Source organism: Lycorma delicatula, chromosome 4, assembly GCF_047948215.1.
Source record: "Lycorma delicatula isolate Av1 chromosome 4, ASM4794821v1, whole genome shotgun sequence".
NCBI lineage: Eukaryota > Metazoa > Arthropoda > Insecta > Hemiptera > Fulgoridae > Lycorma > Lycorma delicatula.
In genome coordinates, this window is record NC_134458.1 from 16,149,892 (window position 1) to 16,171,128 (window position 21,237).

Consider the following 21,237-nt stretch of genomic DNA (forward strand, 5'->3'; position numbering starts at 1 on the left):
ATACCCACAGCCTCTGCTATCTCTCTAACCTTAATTCAATAGTCATCCAGTACCATTTGGTGAACTTTTTCGATGATATTGGTGATGGTTGCAGTTTTTGGCCATTCCAAACACTCATCATCTACCAAGCTGGTATGACCACGTTTAAATTCAGCTGCCCATCTTTTCATGGTGGCAAATGATGGAACAAGAGTCCCTGTAAGCAGCATCCAACTCGATTTTAATTTGCGTAGGCGTACTGCGTTTCAAATGCAAGTATTTAAACACGCCACGATATTCAATTTTTCCCATTTTCACCAAAAAGACTCACAATGATTTACTCAGATAATTATCAAACAACTGAGCATCCAACATGGCTGAAATCTTAGTGAGTACCTTTCAACACATGTGCGAATACATTCCCTAATTTTTATTTCAAATGGTGTCCATTTTGGTTTATGCATTGTTATAAGCATTTCTAGAAATTAGCCTCCACTCTTCTTAGCAGGTCTCTGTCAATTTGGTTGTTCATAAATACTTCAGGTATCCCCGTAAAAAAAAATCACACACTGATAAATCCAGGGTCCCAGGGGGCCACGCAAGTTCACCAAGTCTGTTGATGATGTGGTTGGGAAACAAGAGTACAAAGAACATCCATTGATGCTCAGGTTGTGTGAGACATTGCTCCATCCTGTTGAAACCACACATACCAAATAGCAATCATAATTCAGGCACAGAAAGGTGTTTATCAATTCACTGTAACGCTCAGCATTAGCAGTTACAGTAACAACACTTTTGTTAAAAAAAATAAGGACCAATGATGCAATTCTTCCACAATGTACACCAAACTGTAACTTTTGGGCAGTGTAGTAGTTTTTGGTGGATTTCTCAGAAATTCTCAGCAGCCCAGTAGCAACAATTTAACTGCACCATTAAAGTGAAAATAAGCTTCATCACTCACCAAGACGTTTTTTTTTTTTCATTCTCCACATAAAATGATAGAGTATGTGCAAAATTCAATTGCTGAGGGTAATCTGTTTCTTTCATCTCCTGCACAACCACACTTGTACGGATAAAAATGTAGTTTTTATGTAAAATACACCTTGCCAAGCAATTGCTGATGTGAAGTTCTGCAACTTGTCTCCAAGCAGTGATCTGCACTTTATAACAATGCAGTTCTAACCTTTTCCACATTTTCCAGAGTACATACTGTACATGGGGTACCCTGGTGGTTTGTTTTACTCCAACGAATATTATTAACCCAACGTAATATTGTGTTAAGAGAGGAAAGAGAGTCACTTTGGTGGGCGTTAAATCTGCATCAAAACTCATGTTGAACCATGGTCACTGACACACCATTCTTTACAAAACAGCCTTTACAAAAACAAAGTGTTCTAACCTCTACAGCTCCACGATGCTGACTGAAAGTGAAAGACAATGAACAAAAGAATGGAATGACCGTACCCGCACTGCTTTCCACTCTTACTGACCAAATACTAGCCATTTCAAAATCATCCAATTTCTCTGCCCCAGCCTCTCTTTATAATTTAGCCTCTCTTTATAAGTTACTGTGACCACAAGGTTCCCAACCTTGTGCTCACAGGCGTACATGCACCCTTGGAGCTGTTTACATCTGCTCATGATGAAGTGTTGAAAAATGAAAAAAAAATCAGATTTTAAGATAAAAGAAAATAAATAAAAAATTACTTTAGTTTTTAAAATCTTGCTAGTGAGAAATTTGCTAAACTGGCTACACTGACTGCCTATTATAATCATGCCTCCATTGATGTCTTTGTTGTATTAGTAGTATGGTATTAGTTGTCATTGCATGTTGTTGTAATCTCATACTGTTGTCATGATATACTATCGATATGTTGTGTTTTTTTTAAGGTATACTTCTTTTATGCGATTAGGGGAAAAAGATGAGAGTGAAATTTTAACATGCGCGTGCACATCATTACATGAAAAACATAAATATAATGAAGTAAGCCGTTAAACAAAGTTCAGATTGTATATACTTTAGCTAAGTTCTCTTGTAAGAACAATATTGTGAATATTGTTCATATAAACTTATTTATTTACTCTTAATAATAATTATTCCATACATAAATATCAATTAGTGTTTCAAGATTTGAGGTTAACTAAGTATTATTTGTTGTTAGTAAAATAATAATTAATTTTATAATAATAAATTTTATATTTATTACATATTCTGAAAATAGCAAACGCCCAGTAATAGTTTGATATTTCTTAACAAAACTTTAATTATTAATATAAAAAAAAGCTAAAAATATGCAATATCCACATAAAGATTTCTAAAATATCTGCAACTAAAATTTTTTAATTAATTTAATATTCATTCTTCTTTGTTATTTGATTTATTTATTTAAAAATTTAATATATTATCGAACGTTTCCTACTTGTACAATCATTATTATTTTTTTGTTTCTTACTTTAAAAGTTTTTATATATAATTTTGTTTTTATTTTAGTCTTCGAGATGGCTAAAACTACTGCTGAAACTTTTTAGTCATGCCAAAGAAGTGTAACTTCAAACACGTGTACGTAAGTCTAAAATAAGCACAGACTTATTTTATATCAACATTTCACTCCAAAGTGAATAATCCAAGTAAAAAACAACAAACCTATCATTTTAACAAAAATCGGAAAGAAGACTATTCTGTTATCAAAAATGAGAAATGTGTTTGCTTAATATGCAACAGTATTGTGTCAGTGCAAAAAAACAAAATGTCAAACGTCATTACAAAACCAATCACAGTTCTTTTGAGGTTAATTATCCACCTAAATCTAAGCTACGGAAAATAAAATTTAATCAACTAAAATCAGGGTTATCTACCCAGCAAACAGTTTTTGCCAACCACATAAATAAAAATAAAAATGCCACTATTGCTTCCTTCAAAATCTCTTATTTGTTGGCAAAAGGAAAAAAAAACATTTTTAGAAAGTGAACTAATTAAGGAAGCATTCTCATTACAGCTGATTTGTTATTTGAAAGATTTTCTGATAAGCGAAAAATTATTTCAGCAATACAAGATTTACCGTTATCAAACAATACAAGTACAAGAAGAATCCAAGCGATTTAGAAAGTCAATTGAAAAATGATTTGGAAGATGTGTATATTTCTGATTACAGTTAGAGGAATCAATAAATACATCAGATTCAACACAATCGGCATTAATGATAAGAATGGCATTCAGTGATTTTAGTCTGAACAAAGAACTGTTAAAGTTACTATCGATGCAAGAGTGAACAACGGGTGAAGTTACTTACAAAATCTTTAAAAATTGCTGAACAGAAATTACTATACCTTTGCACAAGTTATTAGCAATTATTACTGATGGTGCACCAGCAACGGTGGGCTGTAATAACGGATTTACTTCCCATCGCAAGAAAGATGAATCCTTTCTGAACATTTGTGTTATCACTGCATCAAACATCAAGAATCATTTTGTGCCAAAATATTACCCTTCAAACATGTTATGAATGTTGTTAAAATAACAAAATTCGAGCAAATCCTTTATCACACAGGTCATTTAAAAGTTTGACAAGTTTTGTCCTTGTCGAAAAGGACAAATTTTCCCAAGCTGACCTTATCATCCATACAGATATAAAATGGTTAAATAAAGACAAAGCACTTGCCCGATTTTTTTATCTTTTGGAAGAGATAAAGAAATTCCTTATTTTAAAAAATCAAACGTTTCCACAATTAGATAACCTACAACAGTTGATGGACTTGGTTTTTTTAATTGACATATGTAAACAATTGAACAGTTTAAACCTGGATCTCCAGGGAAAAAATAAACATTTAGCTGAAATGATTAGCTTTATAAAAGCATCCAAAGCCAAAATACACTTTTGGATAAATAATTTGTTGAAAAATTCTCTTGTATACTTTCCAAAGATGAAAAAAATGATTGGTAAAAATAATTTTGACCAAACATTATTTATCACTGATCTTAAAAACGTTTAGAACAGCTTGAAAGTAGATTTCAGCAATTTACTATTATCGAACCGATGGCTACATTTTATGTCAACAAGCAAAATTATATTTGGTGCATAGAAAATTCTTTTCCTATTGCAGACAAAACAATTTCATCAAATTTCAGAGCCCATAAAGGTGAAAAGCCATGTATTCATGAATAAAATATATATAACTGCAATTACTAAATGTATTATACAGAAAAAAAATTTTTGTGCAAACTAAACTTCAACCCTTACAATAATTATTATGGTAGCTGCCAACATACCTACAAAAATTGTAAAAAAAAAAGATGCTATAAATAAATAAACTGATCTGACAACAAAAATAAACATAATATGTTAAATATTAATAAAAATAGTTTTATCTTTCACTTGCCTAGAGTATTTAATAAAAGTTTAAAGATTTACCATAAAAAATTTTAATCCAAATATTTTGTAGTGTTTAGTCAAAAAATATAATTATATCAAGTATTTAAACTGACTTCAATGGGTTGACATTTTGTCCTGAGAAGTTGCAATTAAAAGTGTGCACTACTTCTCAGATTGTGTAGGATATTTCATGATGTCCTGCTGTGCTGAATAGATTAAGGAAGTGGATAAGTTTTTCTAGTTATATGAGCAATAATTTTTTATTTGGTAGCAAGCATTGATCTCAAAAAAGTAGAGAGAGATAAGACACTGATACTGTCTTCTTCTACTTTACTATCAATTGGTAAAAAAAATCTCAGTGTATTGTGTTGCAATGCAAACAGCAAATCTTTCACCATTTTACGTTTAGATTATATAAGGAAAAGGAGGTTCATGTTTATCAGATAAATAGCCTAAGTTACTAGCTGGGCACGTTTTGCAACTTTAGGATACGAAACAAGAGTACTTGAATAAATACGCACGAAGAGTTGTTTATATTCACAAAAGTTATAAAGCTGCTTTACTAGCTACAGTCACCAGTTTTGCAGATGAAGCCACTTTGGTGCTGATGATGATAGTAATTACAGGAGAGGGAATCAAGAATTAGGAAAAGGGACAGCTGAAAGGAGAAAGTTGATCTGCATAGCTCTTCAGAATACTAGAACAGCTTATTGTCAGGCAAGACCCAAAATCCTCAAATAATGTGCCTATAATTGGTCTTAAGTTTTATTTTTTATTTAATGGTGGTTTTTTTTTTTAAGAAATCAACACTAAGTTTTTTACAATCTAGCAACAAACGGAAAATAATAAACAGCAAGAAATAAATGACAGTTCTTCAAGTATTAAGTGCTGTTATAAGCCTAAATGAACATCACAGTTGTATCTTATTTAATTAATTTTTTTGTTAATTTTAAGAAAAAAAAATAACACTAAAAAAATTACTCTAAGCTTTGTAATTACCTATGGCCTTCAAAAGCTGCTACAAGTAATGGAGTCATTCCTTCCTTATCTTCATGATCAACTGTGGCACCTCTCTCTAATAAAATATTTACTACCTACAACAAAAACTATTAATGTACTAACTAAAATAGAATATACATAGGTTAGCATATTTTAATAATTTTAAAAAGCTACTAAAGTGAAGTAAACCAATTAACAACAGTTAAATATGTTATTTAGAAAGCATAACACTTTAAGAAAGACAATTAAAAAATACAGATTAATTGTACTTCCAATTTCCATAACCAAATGGAAGCAATGTTTCTTATAGAAAGCAGTAAGAAAGTAAGGAAAATCATTACTTTACATATCACTCCTTTCTTACAGCTGTGACTCAAGTAAAGAATCTGAGGTACAAGAGGCACCAATCGCAGTTGCTTTTTCCAGGAATAATGATACTTTTTAGATATTGATGAATAAAGTACTGTGTAATAAACAACAAAATGGACAAATAGAAAATAATAAACAGCAAGAAATGAATGGTAATTTTTCAAGTATTAAATGTTGTTATCTAAATGAATATCACAGGTGTATCTCGTTTAATTTAATTTTTTTGAGTTAAACAATACTTTTTAATTCTAAATTCACTTATTGAAATGTTTCTGTTTCAGAATAGTGTCAGGGAGTTTCTGAATTTTCGAACAATGTTATGGAGTTTTTAAAATTTTTAATCTTTTTATTTTATATTCTCAAAATTATATACTAATTGTAAAACCCTTATTTAATATTATAGTCAACAGATTTCCTTTTTTTAAATAAAGTTATGAGGATCAGTCAAATATAAACCAGACTTCTTCTACCTTCATGACTTGCTGTCTGTTTAGATGGAATAAAAATGTCCTTCAGAGACGCCTTTGGGAAGACTTGGATTGCCACATGCTGACTCCCTGCAGTTGTGGCTGCAGATATTACTCGGAAAGGAAGGGTAAAGATTGGACTGTGTCCTGTCGGTTTTCGTTAAAGACCATCAGGGCTTGGAACAGGGGGGGGTGGTGTGGCGATCGGAAGCATCACAAGGCAGGTGTCTTCCCCTACGTAGTTGGGATGGTGTCCTGTTGAGCTGACATTGTTGAGATGCCTTTGAAGTGTTATCATTCAAACTTGGACATGTGGCGAGGAACTGCCATGGAGAAAGCAGGGAAAATACCTGCTTTAATTGTGGAGAAGAGGGGCACTATGCTATTGAGTGTGCAAAGAAACCAAGGTGTTTAACATGCAAAAAGGAAGGACATCGAACTGGAGCTACTTTATGACCACAGAGTTGCAATGCAAAAGAAAACCACGAACCAGGGGAGAACTGGGGGATTGACAACTCTTCAATGAAGCTGATTCAATTGAATCTGAACCAAGCAGCTTTGGCACAGGACATTTTGGTGCGTAGTGTTTCAAAGATGGGTGCTGATATAGCACTAGTCTCCAAGCCTTATCGACCTCACTCTCGAACAGACTGGATAGTATCGTTGGATGGAACTTCTGCTATTTGGGTATGTTCGCCTTTATTGACAAGGGATTCTCTGTGTGAACGTATGTTTGAAGAATGAAGACTGGCGACACCTATTTCTACAGCATATATATATATATATATATATATATATATATATATATATATATATATATATATGTTGCGGAACATAAACATCGATAGATATAAGGAGGCTCTGACAATACTTACTGAGGATGTAGCTGTGCATTGCCCAGTATTAGTTCCAGGTGATTTTAATGCATGGTCTGCATCGTGGGACTCTGCCTATACTGATGCACGAGGTAGACTGCTTCTTGAGGCAGCAGCAATTTTGGACCTGGAGTGTCTTAACAATGGATATGAATTTACTTACCGGATAGGCATATATGGGTATATAGTGGATGTCACCTTTGCCACCCCTGCCCATGGACTAAAATTTGAGACTGGCAGGTATGGGAAGGTTTTACAGGGAGCAACCACCAGGGTGTTGTTATTACAACTGACGATGGTAGACATCATTGACCCCTGACTCAAGGATGGAGTGTGAAGGGAATGGATCCCCAGTTATTTGTGGAGGGCCTTGATTTGAGGAAGGTTAATGAGATTACAGTGGCAGAAGGAAAGGCTCAATTATTAGTGGATGAATTGATGAGGGCTTGGGATGGTCTCCTACCCCGAAGGTGTTACAGGGCTGGTCGTCCACCTGTTTAATGTTGGAATGAGCAGATCTCAAGGAAACACAGCCAATGCCTAAGGGCCAGAAGGGAAATTCAGCTGACTTATTTCTACTGAGCTAGGAAACGTTGTAAGGTACTTTACAAACAGAGAAGAAGGGAGCTACAGAAGCTCATAAGGGAATCCAAGGCTTGTTGGCGCAAACTTATTGAAGATCAAAAAGGATCCATACAAGATTATTGTTACATATGCTGTGAGACCTAGAGTACCCACTGCTATGGATGTGGAGGCAGCCAGCCCAGCAAATCAGTGATGGATTATTTCCACATGGAGATGGGGTTCTGGTGAATACTTCAGGTGAGATAATGGATCTATCAATGTTTATGAAGGAAGAATTGATCATAGCGATGGAGCGTGTCTCTTGTGACAAGTCCCTTGGCCCTGATGTGTTACCGAACCTTGTGATTAAATTGGCAGTCCGAGCTAACACAGATGTATTTCTCAATGTTTATAATACCTGTCTGAGAGAGGGAGTATTCCCTGAAGCATGGAAGGCACAGCGTCTTGTACTGGTGCTGAAACCTGGATGTATCTCATGCTTCCATCATCTTATCATCTATTGGCGATGATTAATACATTGGGGAAAATCATAGAGCGTATGCTCCAGCAAAGGCTGGTTTGTGCAGTGGAGGATGCAGGCAGCTTCTCAGGGAGACAATATGGTTTTCAAGCTGGCAGGTCTGCACTTGATGCGGTGGAGGTGATAGACATGGCTCAAATATATCTTGCAGAGTGAAAAATGTGTGTGTTGGTGGAGTTGGACGTGAGAAACGCATTCAGTTGCATTAAATAAAATTATGATTAGTCAATCTGCATGAAAATTAATAAAATATTATATTTTTAACTACTAATCTTTAAATTAAATATAACTGATGTTCCCAAAGATTTTTTAAAACTAATTATGCAGTTCCTTCATTGCTGGTGGTATGGTCAGTGCTACTTACTGATAATTCACAACAGTGAAAGAGTTGCATATTCATTTACAGATCTTCTGGAACAACAATTTTCAATTTTAACTTTTAGGTTAAAAGTAATTTTTTAGTAACATTTTTTAAATTGGAAAAAAAAAATAGCACCTTAGTATAACCTTCACTAATAGGGACACAAAGAGCAGCAACACTAAGGGCAGTTCTGCCATCATTATCCTCATGATCAATATCAGCGTTATATTCTAGCAGTCTATCAACAATATCAGCATGGCCCATATAAGCTGCCGCAATCAGTGCTGTTCTACCTTCACAATCAGTCTTATTTACCTAAAAATAAAAAAATAGAGACTAAAATAACAATGAAGAAATTAAAAGTTTCTCAGCAGAACAGTAAGTGCATTCTTTTATATTATTCTACAACACCTGGAATATCTCAGGGGATAGCATCCTGAAAGGTACAAAGTAGAATATAACAGCCAAAGTCATGATCAATAAATTGGTTCCCATAGATAAGTGAATTGAAACAAATTTGTTTATAGTATTAACCATAGTGTTTTACCATAACTAATCAAATGACTAGTTATAATATGTGGTTTATACAGAAAGTAAAGTAAATAATGCAAATTTCTAACATAACTTTTTATTTTACTTCTTTATACCTTAGGTTACTTTTCCATCAGTCACTCGGAACATTTAGGAAGATTATAATGTTAACAAGTTTTTTATATCCTTGTCACATTCATTCACCATTCAGAAACATAGCTACAGCTTCCCTCAGTAATACTTTATATATCCAAGGCAGTCAGTAAGAATTTCATGAATTATTGCACACAAAACATGTGACAATTTTTCAAGGTCGTCATCAAGTATTTGATGCTGATCCTAACTAACAAATTCACTGATGTGTAGCAGCAAATCTGTAATGAGAAGTGGATTCACAGTTAATCATCATGGATGTTCTGTCATTTGCATGCTATTAAACTGGTGATTCAATCACATCACCATAATCCTTAATCTGATTATGAATCTAAGATGATGATATATTTTCACATCAAGAAATTGAAAGATAGAGCTCACCAAACATACTGCAGAACTTCTATTTTCATTTTAAAAAGGCAAAGACGCTATACAAATTTGTCTAAAATAATGAAACACTCAGAGTATGAGAAGTTACTGAGACTTGCTGACCTCAAATCAATCAGGATCATTATCTTTATGGTAACAATGCACAAATGGGTATTACTTTTGCTATTATACTTATAAATTAGAAAGAAATACTTATATGCTAATTAAAGTGTCCCAAACATCACTGCAGTGAGTTGCAGGTTGTATAGATGACAAGACTATACTTTCTTGTATTTTTGAAGTTGCTATTAACATTATAAAAAACTATAAATTGATGATAAGGTTGTTAATACAACAGTAAAAAAATAAATTAATAAATCCACTCTGCCCTCTTGTCACAGAATTGAATTAATTGTACTACTTATGACTTTAGAATATTGTATATTCCTTTCAGCCATCATTCTATTTTTTTCATATACAGTGAAAAAAGATTCTGCTACATAATCTGAGGGTATGTTGAGTACTGTTTACCTTCATTCTTTTATTATATGCTGACATGTTTTGGAATAACTCCACTGTCAAAACCTATTGTACTGGTACTCTTACTTGTACTTGAGTGCCAGGATAATAATATTTGACAATGGAGTTATTCCGAAACACATCAACATATAATAAAAGAATAAAGCTAAGGAAGGTAAACAGTATTTAACATAGAAATCATAAGGTTCTTAAGAGAAAATATAATAATTATTATCTTAAAAATAATTTTTACTCTGTGGGTACATATACTATTGGGAAATGTTGATCTAAATCATAACAGCAATAACAACAGGAATCCTGAAATGTGCTGAACCTATTGGTTTTAGAAATACTGCAGCACCTACTAATTTGAACTGTACCATTTACTACATCTCAGAATGGAAATATTCAAGGAATAATAATTATTTGTAATATTCATTTTCTCACATTATCCTGGCTTAAGCAGGATCTTTATGGCTAGATGTCATGAGCCATGTTACTAGAGATAATGGAATACAGTATGGAAATAAATTTTCATTTGATTATTAATGTTACTTGATTTCAGTGTTCAAGAGATAACTGTTATGCAGCTATGGCTGCTGATTCTTAATGGACAATAGATGCTAATTTTATACTTTGATATCATTAAATTTGTGACAGATTTTATAATAATTTAATATGTTACATTACTTACGTCAGCTCCAGCAGCCAACAGTAATGTTACAACTTCTTCATGACCCCCCCAAGCAGCTGCCCGTAATGCAGTCCTTTGATCACCATCACAGTAATCAACATTTGCTCCAGTGTTTAACAACAATTCAACGACCTTGAACAATAAATGTAAAATTGATGTATGAAATATTAACCTACTAAAATGTAGAATTAAATATTAGAAATGTATAAAACATAATTTCATCAAAAATTAAATATAGTTGTCTCAAAATAAAACTCACCAAGTACATTTAATACTTTTCAAAATAAAACCTTTTATGAAGAATGTTAAAATAACAGTTATCTCAAAATAAATCAAATCAAATGAACAATAAAATGAAAAATAAACTAACTTTTTCTTCACTTTTAACAAAAGCAGTGCATTAGTGAATAGTGTGCAATGAACTTATGACTTTCATAACGTAAAAAATAACCAAATCTGTTTATACTATATATGAATCTATAATTTGTTTCATGAAAGCATGCAGCAAACCAAAACGTAACAGTATAATGATTCTAATTTAATTTAATTAAACACAATCCCCATTCGAGAAAAAACACTACTCTTTAGTTTTAGTACAAAAATGAAGTAAAAATAACTTGTAATAAAAAGATTATAAAATTGTGATAAGGTGATATATTTACCTTAAAAATAAAAAAAAAACCTATGTTACTAATATATTAAAGTTTCATCAAGTAAAACAGGAAAAATATTTGTCAATTCAATGTTATGGTTAAAATTGCAATGATATAGAGGAAGACATGTGACGTCATTTTTTGATTTTGCAATCTCATGTACTTGATAATGAACATATTTTTGTTTAACTGATTTTACTTTAAAAGTTCTACTTTCAACAAATACTTGGTGTAAACAATTTTTATCATTCAGCAATTTCCAATTTTTGGGTCAAAGTATTTGGAATTTTTTTCACTTTTCAGGCAAGGGTATGGCGCATTATCCATTACCGTGACTGATCCTTCAGTAACAATTTTTTTAAACCATTGCATAAAATTATCACCAATCATTTCATCATAATACTCTTTGGAAGATGTGGAATAACCATTAACAATTGTTCAAAAACCTATTTTCGCTTCCTACATGCTTTACTATTAATTATTTGCCCTTTTCAGCCAGGATTCTACCCCAATTGGCAAACCCTTTTATAAGTGTCTTTTGCACTCTTTACTTTATATCCATCCATGCCTTTCCCCATAAATGTCCCACATTAACCCAAATTTCATTTAGATAATAAATTAGCTTACCCTCTTCACAAAATCACTTAATTTCTTTTAAATAGTCCCTACACCATGAAATAATATATTCACATTCAATCAATTACTTTTTCTGGACATGAAACAAAAATTCATTGGTTTTAAAATATGATGTAATGTACTTCTAGAAGAATTTGCCAGTTCAAAACTGGTATTCACAGCATTTAATATTTTGTTCAAGTTAGGAAGCTCATTATTGAAATAAAATTAACTTTTTTTTCTATTAGGGTTTTTAGTAAAATTGTCCTACTTTTCAATCATTTTCACAGGCTTTCAGGTCTTTTAAGGGGTAACATGTTTACCATCAATTTTATGTTTATTATATTAAAAATTGTTCTTTCGCTAACACCTATTGCACTATTTTCTTTCTGAGTAACGTCTCTGACTGCAGTTTCACGATTATCTTGTTTTGAGGTTTTATATATACATATATATGTAAGTTGCTAACTATTTTTATTCGGAGCTACTTAAGAATTTTTCTGATTTATATTTTACAACAGAATCATTCATTGCTAAAACCTGATTGGCACAAAAACACAGGGTAAATTAAAATAAACTGAATAAAGTTGTTATAAAAATGAATTATAAAATTGTATTGTACCATCATATACTGAAATACTTTCTTTCAGTGAACTAAATAATGGTATGAAACCATTACAAATGATTTTATCATTAGTTAACATCAATATCAGAGACTAAACAAAATTTTTAATTGCTATCATTGACATGCCACAGCATCAGAGAAGTGATAGCTTTACATTACATTATTATAAACATAAAGTAATAAATATACTTGCACGTGGGAGTGACAGAATTCTTCAGCCTTAACTACTGAGACATTATTCATACATTCTGAATTCATATTTATATCTGCTATATAATTTCAGGAGACATGGATTAGAACCAAACTTTCTATCAATCAGTACAAGCAAAGAATTACTTAGTGTATAAATATATATATATACACACACACACACACTATATAGCCTGGTACCATAAAAAATGTATTAAAAATATATGCAAAATGTAATTAAAATACTTCTAAACTAAAACATTTCGTGTGTTGAGAACTAATTGTTTTCCCTACACACAAATGGAATACAAAGTAAGCTACATACTTTTGTCATTAGCGAGAGAGCATGTAAAAGAAGAGAATAAAAGTCATACTATTTTGTTTCTGTTAGTAGGACTTAATACACTAGTAAATAACAGACATTATTACTAGTATTAAAGTATACAATCAGTACTTTAAACAATATTATATAAGACATGTATATTTGTAGTCCATTACAGATATTAAGTGATGAAAATACTCATATATTCATTATACTTAAAATTTTAAATATATCTTACTATCTTTTCCCAATATATCATTAAATTAAAGCTGTAACATGTCTGTAACATTACAAAATGAACCATTTCTATTCTTTTTTTTTCTTTTTAATCAATTGAATTGTGCAAGACAGTGCTATCAAATTTTTTTTCATAAGAGAACATAGGTTTTCTCCAAAACCTTCTCACAAGGTTAAATATTATCAAATAAAAAATTTCAAAATAAACTGCACTTCAAGATAATACCCAAAAAAACTCATCTCTTACCTCAGTTTTACAAATTTTTCACCTGATAAATGATGACCTACAGCAAGTAATGATACACAACACATCTCTACAACAATTTTATGGTTGTTTATTTATCGCTCTTAAATTTTAATTTAATGTAAGATTATATATTTTATGTTATTAATTTTATTTTGTTTGTTAAGCTTTTCCACTTACTTCTGTCTTTTTATATCTCCTCTCTTTCAATTGTATCACATATACTCATCTTTTCTTTATAACACTCATAAAGTCATTCTGTACTTTAACCTGAGTGTTCCTTTCAGGAAGCTTACTAAGCTTCCTGAAAAGAAAAAACACTTCAAGATTTTTAAGTTTGACTTTTTTGTAATATGATTTTCAAGTGCCACAACTTTAATAAAAAAAAACCCAAATATATATATATATATATATATATATATATATATATATATATATATTTAAGATATATTATAAACAAACTTTTATTCCACTCTTATCAAATTTCACACAGCTTCATCCACTATTATAACATAGGCATTTTAACAAAAATTGTTATTAATGTCCCTAGGATTGGTGAAACATTTTTTTGAACAGTTTTAAAACTGTTAAAGTTATAGAGCTTGGTCATCAATCATGCAAAAATGTTTTTCTGTATTTTTATAAAAGATGCAAAACACTACATTTCTTGTTTAAACTAATTAATAAAATACTGAAGAAAAGGTTTTAATTTAAAAAGTAGTACAATTATTTATAAAATAATGCATATATGTCACAACATTGATAATATCTATCTGTAATGAATATCATAAAAGTATATCATTTAAATAACACTTTACAAAACTTGTCTTTTTTTCCTATTAGACTATAATTGCATAATTTTAAATCCAATTAACTACATCAAACTTACATAAATTGTAAAACAATCAAATATATTTTGAAGGACATTTATAATAACAAAATATCTTTGATTAATAATCGGGCACATGTTTTAACAGTTACAATATAAATTAATTTTAAAATTGTACAATATATATATATATATCAGTAAGGCTCTTAAGTGAATTAAACCAGAAGTTATAAATAAAATAAGACAAAAAATATATCACAAGTTGGATTTAGCCAAGTGAACAGATTAGAGTATGCTGGAATGCACAGGTTATTCTAAAATCAATACTAGAAATGTTGACAAAGTGAGGAATAAAGAACTTTTTTAAAAGATGAGAAAAGAAGGGTCATTCTGTGGAGGAGCACAGAAATTTAGAATACTATGCTTTTTATAACAGAAATATTTAGAAAAAAAATGACAGGTCACAAAGTACAAGATGAAAGTCTGGTGATAAATGACTAAGAGGAAATGGTAAAGGGAGTGAAGTATAAAGAGATTGAGAGGTTTAATTCAAATGATAAAGGAAGCGAAAACAAAATACTTGAAAACAAAAAGAAAAGCTGAGAGTAAAGAAAAGTGGAAATCTTCAGGAAACAACCAAGTATTGATAAATTGAAGAAGGTGAAGGAAAGCATTAATTTTAGCAGAATTTCAGGGTGTTGATAAGGCAGGTTTGTTTGTATTAGACCTACTTCTTTCTGTTATGGAAGTTCTCTTTTGACAAAATTCAAATGGACAAATTTGAATTTGTCCATAAATATATATATCTGGGGACAAGTCATAAACATTAAAAGTGTAATTTTACACTGTAAAGTTCCCAGAAGCTTCTTTTTTAGTACCCTTCTATTAATCATAAATGATCATGGTTACTGTAGACTGTCAATTCCATTACATTTAATGATAATAAGGCTAATAATGATAAGTGATAATAAAGTTATGAGTTGATAGAATAAACAAATGTGACAACTGATCTTGTTAGTCAAAACATATACATGATTGTTTCACACTAAAATGTTAGAGATTAGGTATTTTTATAAATAGCAAAATTGAAGTAAATGCAAAGACTAATCAAGCTCCTGGTAATTACTGATTGCTTCTTAATAAGTTAAACAATCAGGTATGGTACATATAAGACACGTTTATTCATGATATTCAGAGTTAAATTTTATGATCATATATATATATATATATATAAAATACCCTCACCATCGCCTAACCTTACTATAACTTCAATTCAAAAGCTGCAATATGACTGAAAACCAGTCGGCATTCACAGTATCTTACAAATACATCAGATGGTGATTTCACCAGTTATTTTCAGAGGCTTTTGAAATAATCACTGCTAGGTTAAAAACAAAATTTTAATAAATTAAATCTATAAGTTTTCAAACTTTCCGTTCCCTAAGAATGTTTTGGACAAACTTTTTATATATGTTTTGGACAAACTTTGTATATGTATCTGCATGCATGCATATTACAATATTACCTGTGTATGGCCACCCCATGCAGCAGCCCTCAAAGCTGTCCATCCATCACAATCAGCATGATCCACATCAGCACCTGCAGCTAATAATACCTGTAATGATAAATAACTTATCTTCAGTTCTGCCCATAGAAAAAACAATACAAGTAACAAAGAACAAAAACAGTAACAAAAGGTCATAAGTCTTTAAAATCCTTTGTTACTGGAAACTGCTCTTTTGGTGAATATAAAGAATTGAAAAATTACTCAACACTCTTTTGGACACTATTATTGGATAGATATGGTTATTAGAAGTCCAAATGAAGATAGCTTTAAAAATGTAAACTTTAAAGACTCAAAAAAAGACTTAAACTTTAAATTATGATAGTTGTATTAGAGAAACAAACATAACACTTACTTTGACAACCTGAGCGTGACCTAACCTAGCTGCAACATTAAGAGGAGTTTGACCATGACGATCAATCTGATGTAAACCTTCATCACCTTTGACCAAAACTAATTCCAGTAACTGATAGCTATTATCAGCTGCTAGGGCATGAAGGTTCCTTTCAACAGGACTGCTTTCAGTTACTGCCTGACAGAGCTCAGACATCATTAATGTATCTACCTCTTCCTCCTAATAAAAAGAGAATAAAGAAAATACAACTGTTTTACTTTATCACTCTCTCTCTCTCTCCCCTTCTGCATATATTATATATATATATTTTATATATAATCCAACTTGATCTACCTAAGTACAGAAATTAAAAAGTAAAAGATGACACTTACCTTATTTTTACATAACTTTACAATAGCACCACAAAAGCAGTATTGTAAAATTTTTAATTTCTGTACTTAGATGGATCAAGTTGGATTATATATATAATACATATTAGTACAGAGGAATATGGGTTATGAAAAGACTGACTTTAGAATATTATATATAAACATCCGTGTGTTTCAAAATGAATATCAGGGTTTTAAAGCTATATAATATTTCTCAAGTTTCACGTACATTGATAATAGATGAAATGAAAGAGCAACTCAAACAGTTTTAGCTGTGTACAAGCTCATAAACTCTTTCCTTAATATCTGCTTGAAAGCGCTAGTAGCAAAGATGGCAAACCCCCCCCCCCCCCCCCCAATCAATCAGAAAGCATTCTGTGTTTAGAAGTTTGCAAAGTGTGAATCACTGTTCAACATGCATTCTGTTTGTTCCAAGTGACAATAACATTCATAGATAGTATAGACAATTGGAAACCACTGACTGTATTTGTGAAGGGTAGAGTACAGAACAACCAAGTGTATCCAAAGACTATGTTGAACATGTAAGAGAGACTTTTGTAGAGAGTCTTTTACATAGTCCTACGAAATCTGTTAGTGGCTAATTCGTGTTAGCCACGAATTAGCAATTCCAGTGACATCTGTGTGGAGAGTTTTAAGGAAATGCTTGCAACTGGGTCCATATCGTTTACAGCTGTTACAAGCGCTAAAGCCTACAGATTGTGGTCTGCATGCTAGCTTCACAAATGAAATGCTGCACAGTAATGATGAAGACTTTCTTTATTACACCATATTCAGTAATGAATCAACATTTCATGTTACACTCAAAAAGTAAACACTCGTTAACATGCGTATCTGGGATCAGAATGTCCCCATGAAATATTGCAGTATGAATGAGACTCCCCAAAGCTGAATGTTTTTTTCCCGTATCCTGACTGCAAGTTCATGAGTTGTTCTTTTACACGGAAGCAAGTGTGTCTGGAATGAACTATCTTGATATGCTACAACTATGGCTCTTTCCTCAATTGCAGTTCAAACCACAAAACTTTATTTGGCAACAAGAAGGTGCGCCTCCTACCTGGCATAATGCTGTGTGTGACTGATTGAATAAAATTCTCCCCAACTGCTCAATTGGTTCCTGGGGACCAGATAACAGGGCTTGTTTACTGCGGCCGCCACAACATTCCCTTGATCTGACTAAGTGTGATTTTTTTTCTTTGGGGGTTTATAAAGAAACAAGTGTATGTGCTACCATTACTGGCTGACCTATCCGACTTGAGACAGAGGATTGGAGCAGCTGTTAAATCAACTACTCCAGATTTGCAGATTAAAGTATGGGATGAACTCTCCTATTGGCTGGATGTATGCCATGTGATGAATGTTGCTCACATTGAACACTTATAGGAAAAACTGTTTGAGTTCCTCTTTCATTTCATGTATAATTTATCAATGTAAGTAAAACTTCATAAATTTTACATAACTTTAAAACCCCAATATTCAATTTGAAACACATGGTATATTATTCTATTCAGTTAATCTTTTTAAGATTCAAATTATTACTCTGTACTGTTGAATTATATTTTTAATTCTATTAAGATAAAGCAACTTGAATATTGAGAGAAGACATATCTTACCTTAACTTTATCATTAAAGTACTTTAGTGGAATCCCATATCCTCAGTCATAATTGAATTCACTTAATTAAACTGCATATTAAATAGATATTAAAAACATTAAAAATTAAAAATACTAAAATAAACCATGTACATGTTGTACATGGTTTATTTTAGTAGAAATAGTTTTATCAGAAATAGAATGTTTATTATTTATTAGATGGACTGCCATATTAGATATTTGTTACATATTAGATATTACATATTAGATCATTGTTTATTTCAACATCTAAATAATTTAATATTCTATTATTGTCTATTTCAAATGTGAATTTGAAATTTTCATTAAAGGAATTTAATTTGTTTAATATTATCAGCCTCCTCTATGAATCATGAGACCTTGCCGTTGGTGAGAGGGCTTGAGTACTCAGTGATACAGAGTAGCTGGACCGAAGGTGCAACCATATCGGAGAGGTATCTGTTGAGAGCCAGACTAAGGAATGATTCCTGAAAGAGGGCAGCAGCTCTTTCAGTAGTTGTTAGAGGCGTGAGTCAGGACGACTTAAACGGCCATATCAACATCACTCAGTCCTCTGAGTACTGTGCAGCTGAAAGCAATGGAAAACTACAGCTGCTTTTTTCCAAGAAAATGTGGCTCTATGCATTTTCATATAGCAATGATGGAGGCGCCTTCCTTGGTAAAATATTCCGGAGGTAAACTAGTCCCCCGTTCGGATCTCCGGGTGGGGACAACTAAGGAGGGGGTCACCAGAAAATTAAAAAATAACATTCTACGAGTCGGAGCGTGGAATGTTAGAAGTTTAAAAAAGGTTGGTAGGCTGGAAAATTTAAAAAGAGAAATGGATAGGATAAATGTGGATGTAGTAGGAATTAGTGAGGTTCGGTGGGAAGAGGAAGGCGACTTTTGGTCAGGTGATTTTAGAGTAATTAACTCAGCGTCAAATAATGGGCAGGCAGGAGTAGGTTTCGTGAAGAACAAGAAGATAGGGAGGAGAGTGGAGTATTTCAAAACGCATAGCGATAGAATCATTATAATAAGGATAAAATCAAAACCTAAACCGACGATTGTTAACGTCTATATGCCTACAAGCGCCCATGATGATGATGAGGTAGAGTGTGTATACGAAGAGATTGATGAAGCAATTAAACACGTAAAAGGAGATGAAAATTTAATAATAGTTGGAGATTGGAATGCAAGCATTGGAAAGGACAAGGAAGGAAATATAGTAGGTGAATATGGGCTGGGCAAAAGGAATGAAAGAGGGGACAGACTTATAGAGTTTTGCACTAAGTATAATTTAGTAATTGCCAACACACAATTTAAAAATCATAATAGAAGAATATACACTTGGAAAAAGCCAGGCGATACTGCAAGGTATCAGATAGATTATATCATGGTTAAGCAAAGATTTAGTAATCAACTCGTTGACTGCAAAACTTACCCTGGAGCACACATTGATAGCGACCATAATTTGATGATAATGAAATGTAAATTGGGATTTAAAAACCTGAAGAAAAGGTGTCAGATGAATCAGTAGAATTTAGAGAAGCTTGAGGAAGAGGAGGTAAAGAAGATTTTTGAGGAGGACATCGCAAGAGGTCTGAGTAAAAATGATAAGGTAGAAAAAGCAGAAGAAGAATGGGAGAATGTTAAAAAGGAAATTATTAAATCAAGCGAACTTAGGCGGAACAAAGAGAACTGGTAGAAAGAACTGGTTGAAGAAAGTAAAAGGAACTACCGACAATTAAGAAATGCTATAAACAGGAATTGCAAACTAGAGAAAGAAGATTGGATTAAAGAAAAGTGTTCAGAAGTGGAAAGAGAAATGAACATTGGTAAAATAGACGGAGCATACAGGAAAGTTAAGGAAAATTTTGGGGTACATAAATTAAAATCTAATAATGTGTTAAACAAAGATGGTACATCGATTTATAATATGAAAGGTAAAGTTGATAGGTGGGTGGAATATATTGAAGAGTTATACGGAGGAAATGAATTAGAAGATGGTGTTATAGAGGAAGTGAAAGAGCATTAAAAGATTTGAATCGCAGAAAGGCTCCTGGAATAGACGGAATACCTGTAGAATTACTGCGCAGTGCAGGTGAAGAAGCGATTGATAGATTATACAAACTAGTGTGTAATATTTATGAAAAAGGGGAAGTTCCGTCAGACTTCAAAAAAGGTTTTATAGTCATGATACCAAAGAAAGCAGGGGCAGATAAATGTGAAGAATACAGAATAATTAGTTTAACTAGTCCTGCATCAAAATCTTAACTAGAATTCTGTACAGAAGAATTGAGAAAAGAGTGGAAGAAGTGTTAGGAGGAGACCAATTTGGTTTCAGGAAAAGTATAGGGACAAGGGAAGCAATTTTAGGCCTCAGATTAATAGTAGAAGAAAGATTAAAGAAAATCAAACGAACATACTTGGCGTTTATAGACCTAGAAAAGGCATTCGATAACGTAGACTGGAATAAAATGTTCAGCATTTTAAAAAAATTAGGGTTCAAATACAGAGATAGAAGAACAATTGCTAACATGTACAGGAACCAAACAGCAACAGTAATAATCGAAGAACATAAGAAAGAAGCCGTAATAAGAAAGGGAGTCCGACAAGGATGTTCCCTACCCCCGTTACTTTTTAATCTTTACATGGAACTAGCAGTTAATGATGTTAAAGAACAATTTAGATTCGGAGTAACTGTACAAGGTGTAAAGATAAAGATGCTACGATTTGCTGATGATATAGTAATTCTAGCCGAGAGTAAAAAGGATTTAGAAGAAACAATGAACGGCATAGATGAAGTCCTACGCA

The 21,237-nt window shown here is 32.1% G+C and overlaps 1 protein-coding gene across 6 annotated transcripts in view; it reads right to left on the bottom strand.

Moving 5' to 3' along the window:
• The window catches only part of LOC142323138 (uncharacterized), a 140,501-nt gene that overhangs the window by 88,500 nt on the left and 30,764 nt on the right, over positions 1-21,237 (bottom strand). For 5 of the 6 annotated variants that reach the window (XM_075362399.1, XM_075362395.1, XM_075362397.1 and 2 more), the window contains exons 6-10: positions 16,425-16,643; positions 16,031-16,120; positions 10,792-10,923; positions 8,661-8,840; positions 5,349-5,443 (exon numbers count right to left, since the gene is read on the bottom strand). In XM_075362399.1, the coding sequence (XP_075218514.1) occupies positions 5,349-5,443; positions 8,661-8,840; positions 10,792-10,923; positions 16,031-16,120; positions 16,425-16,643 (716 nt within the window). The remainder of the gene's footprint in view (positions 1-5,348; positions 5,444-8,660; positions 8,841-10,791; positions 10,924-16,030; positions 16,121-16,424; positions 16,644-21,237) is intronic. The other variant, XM_075362400.1, reaches the window with a different exon arrangement.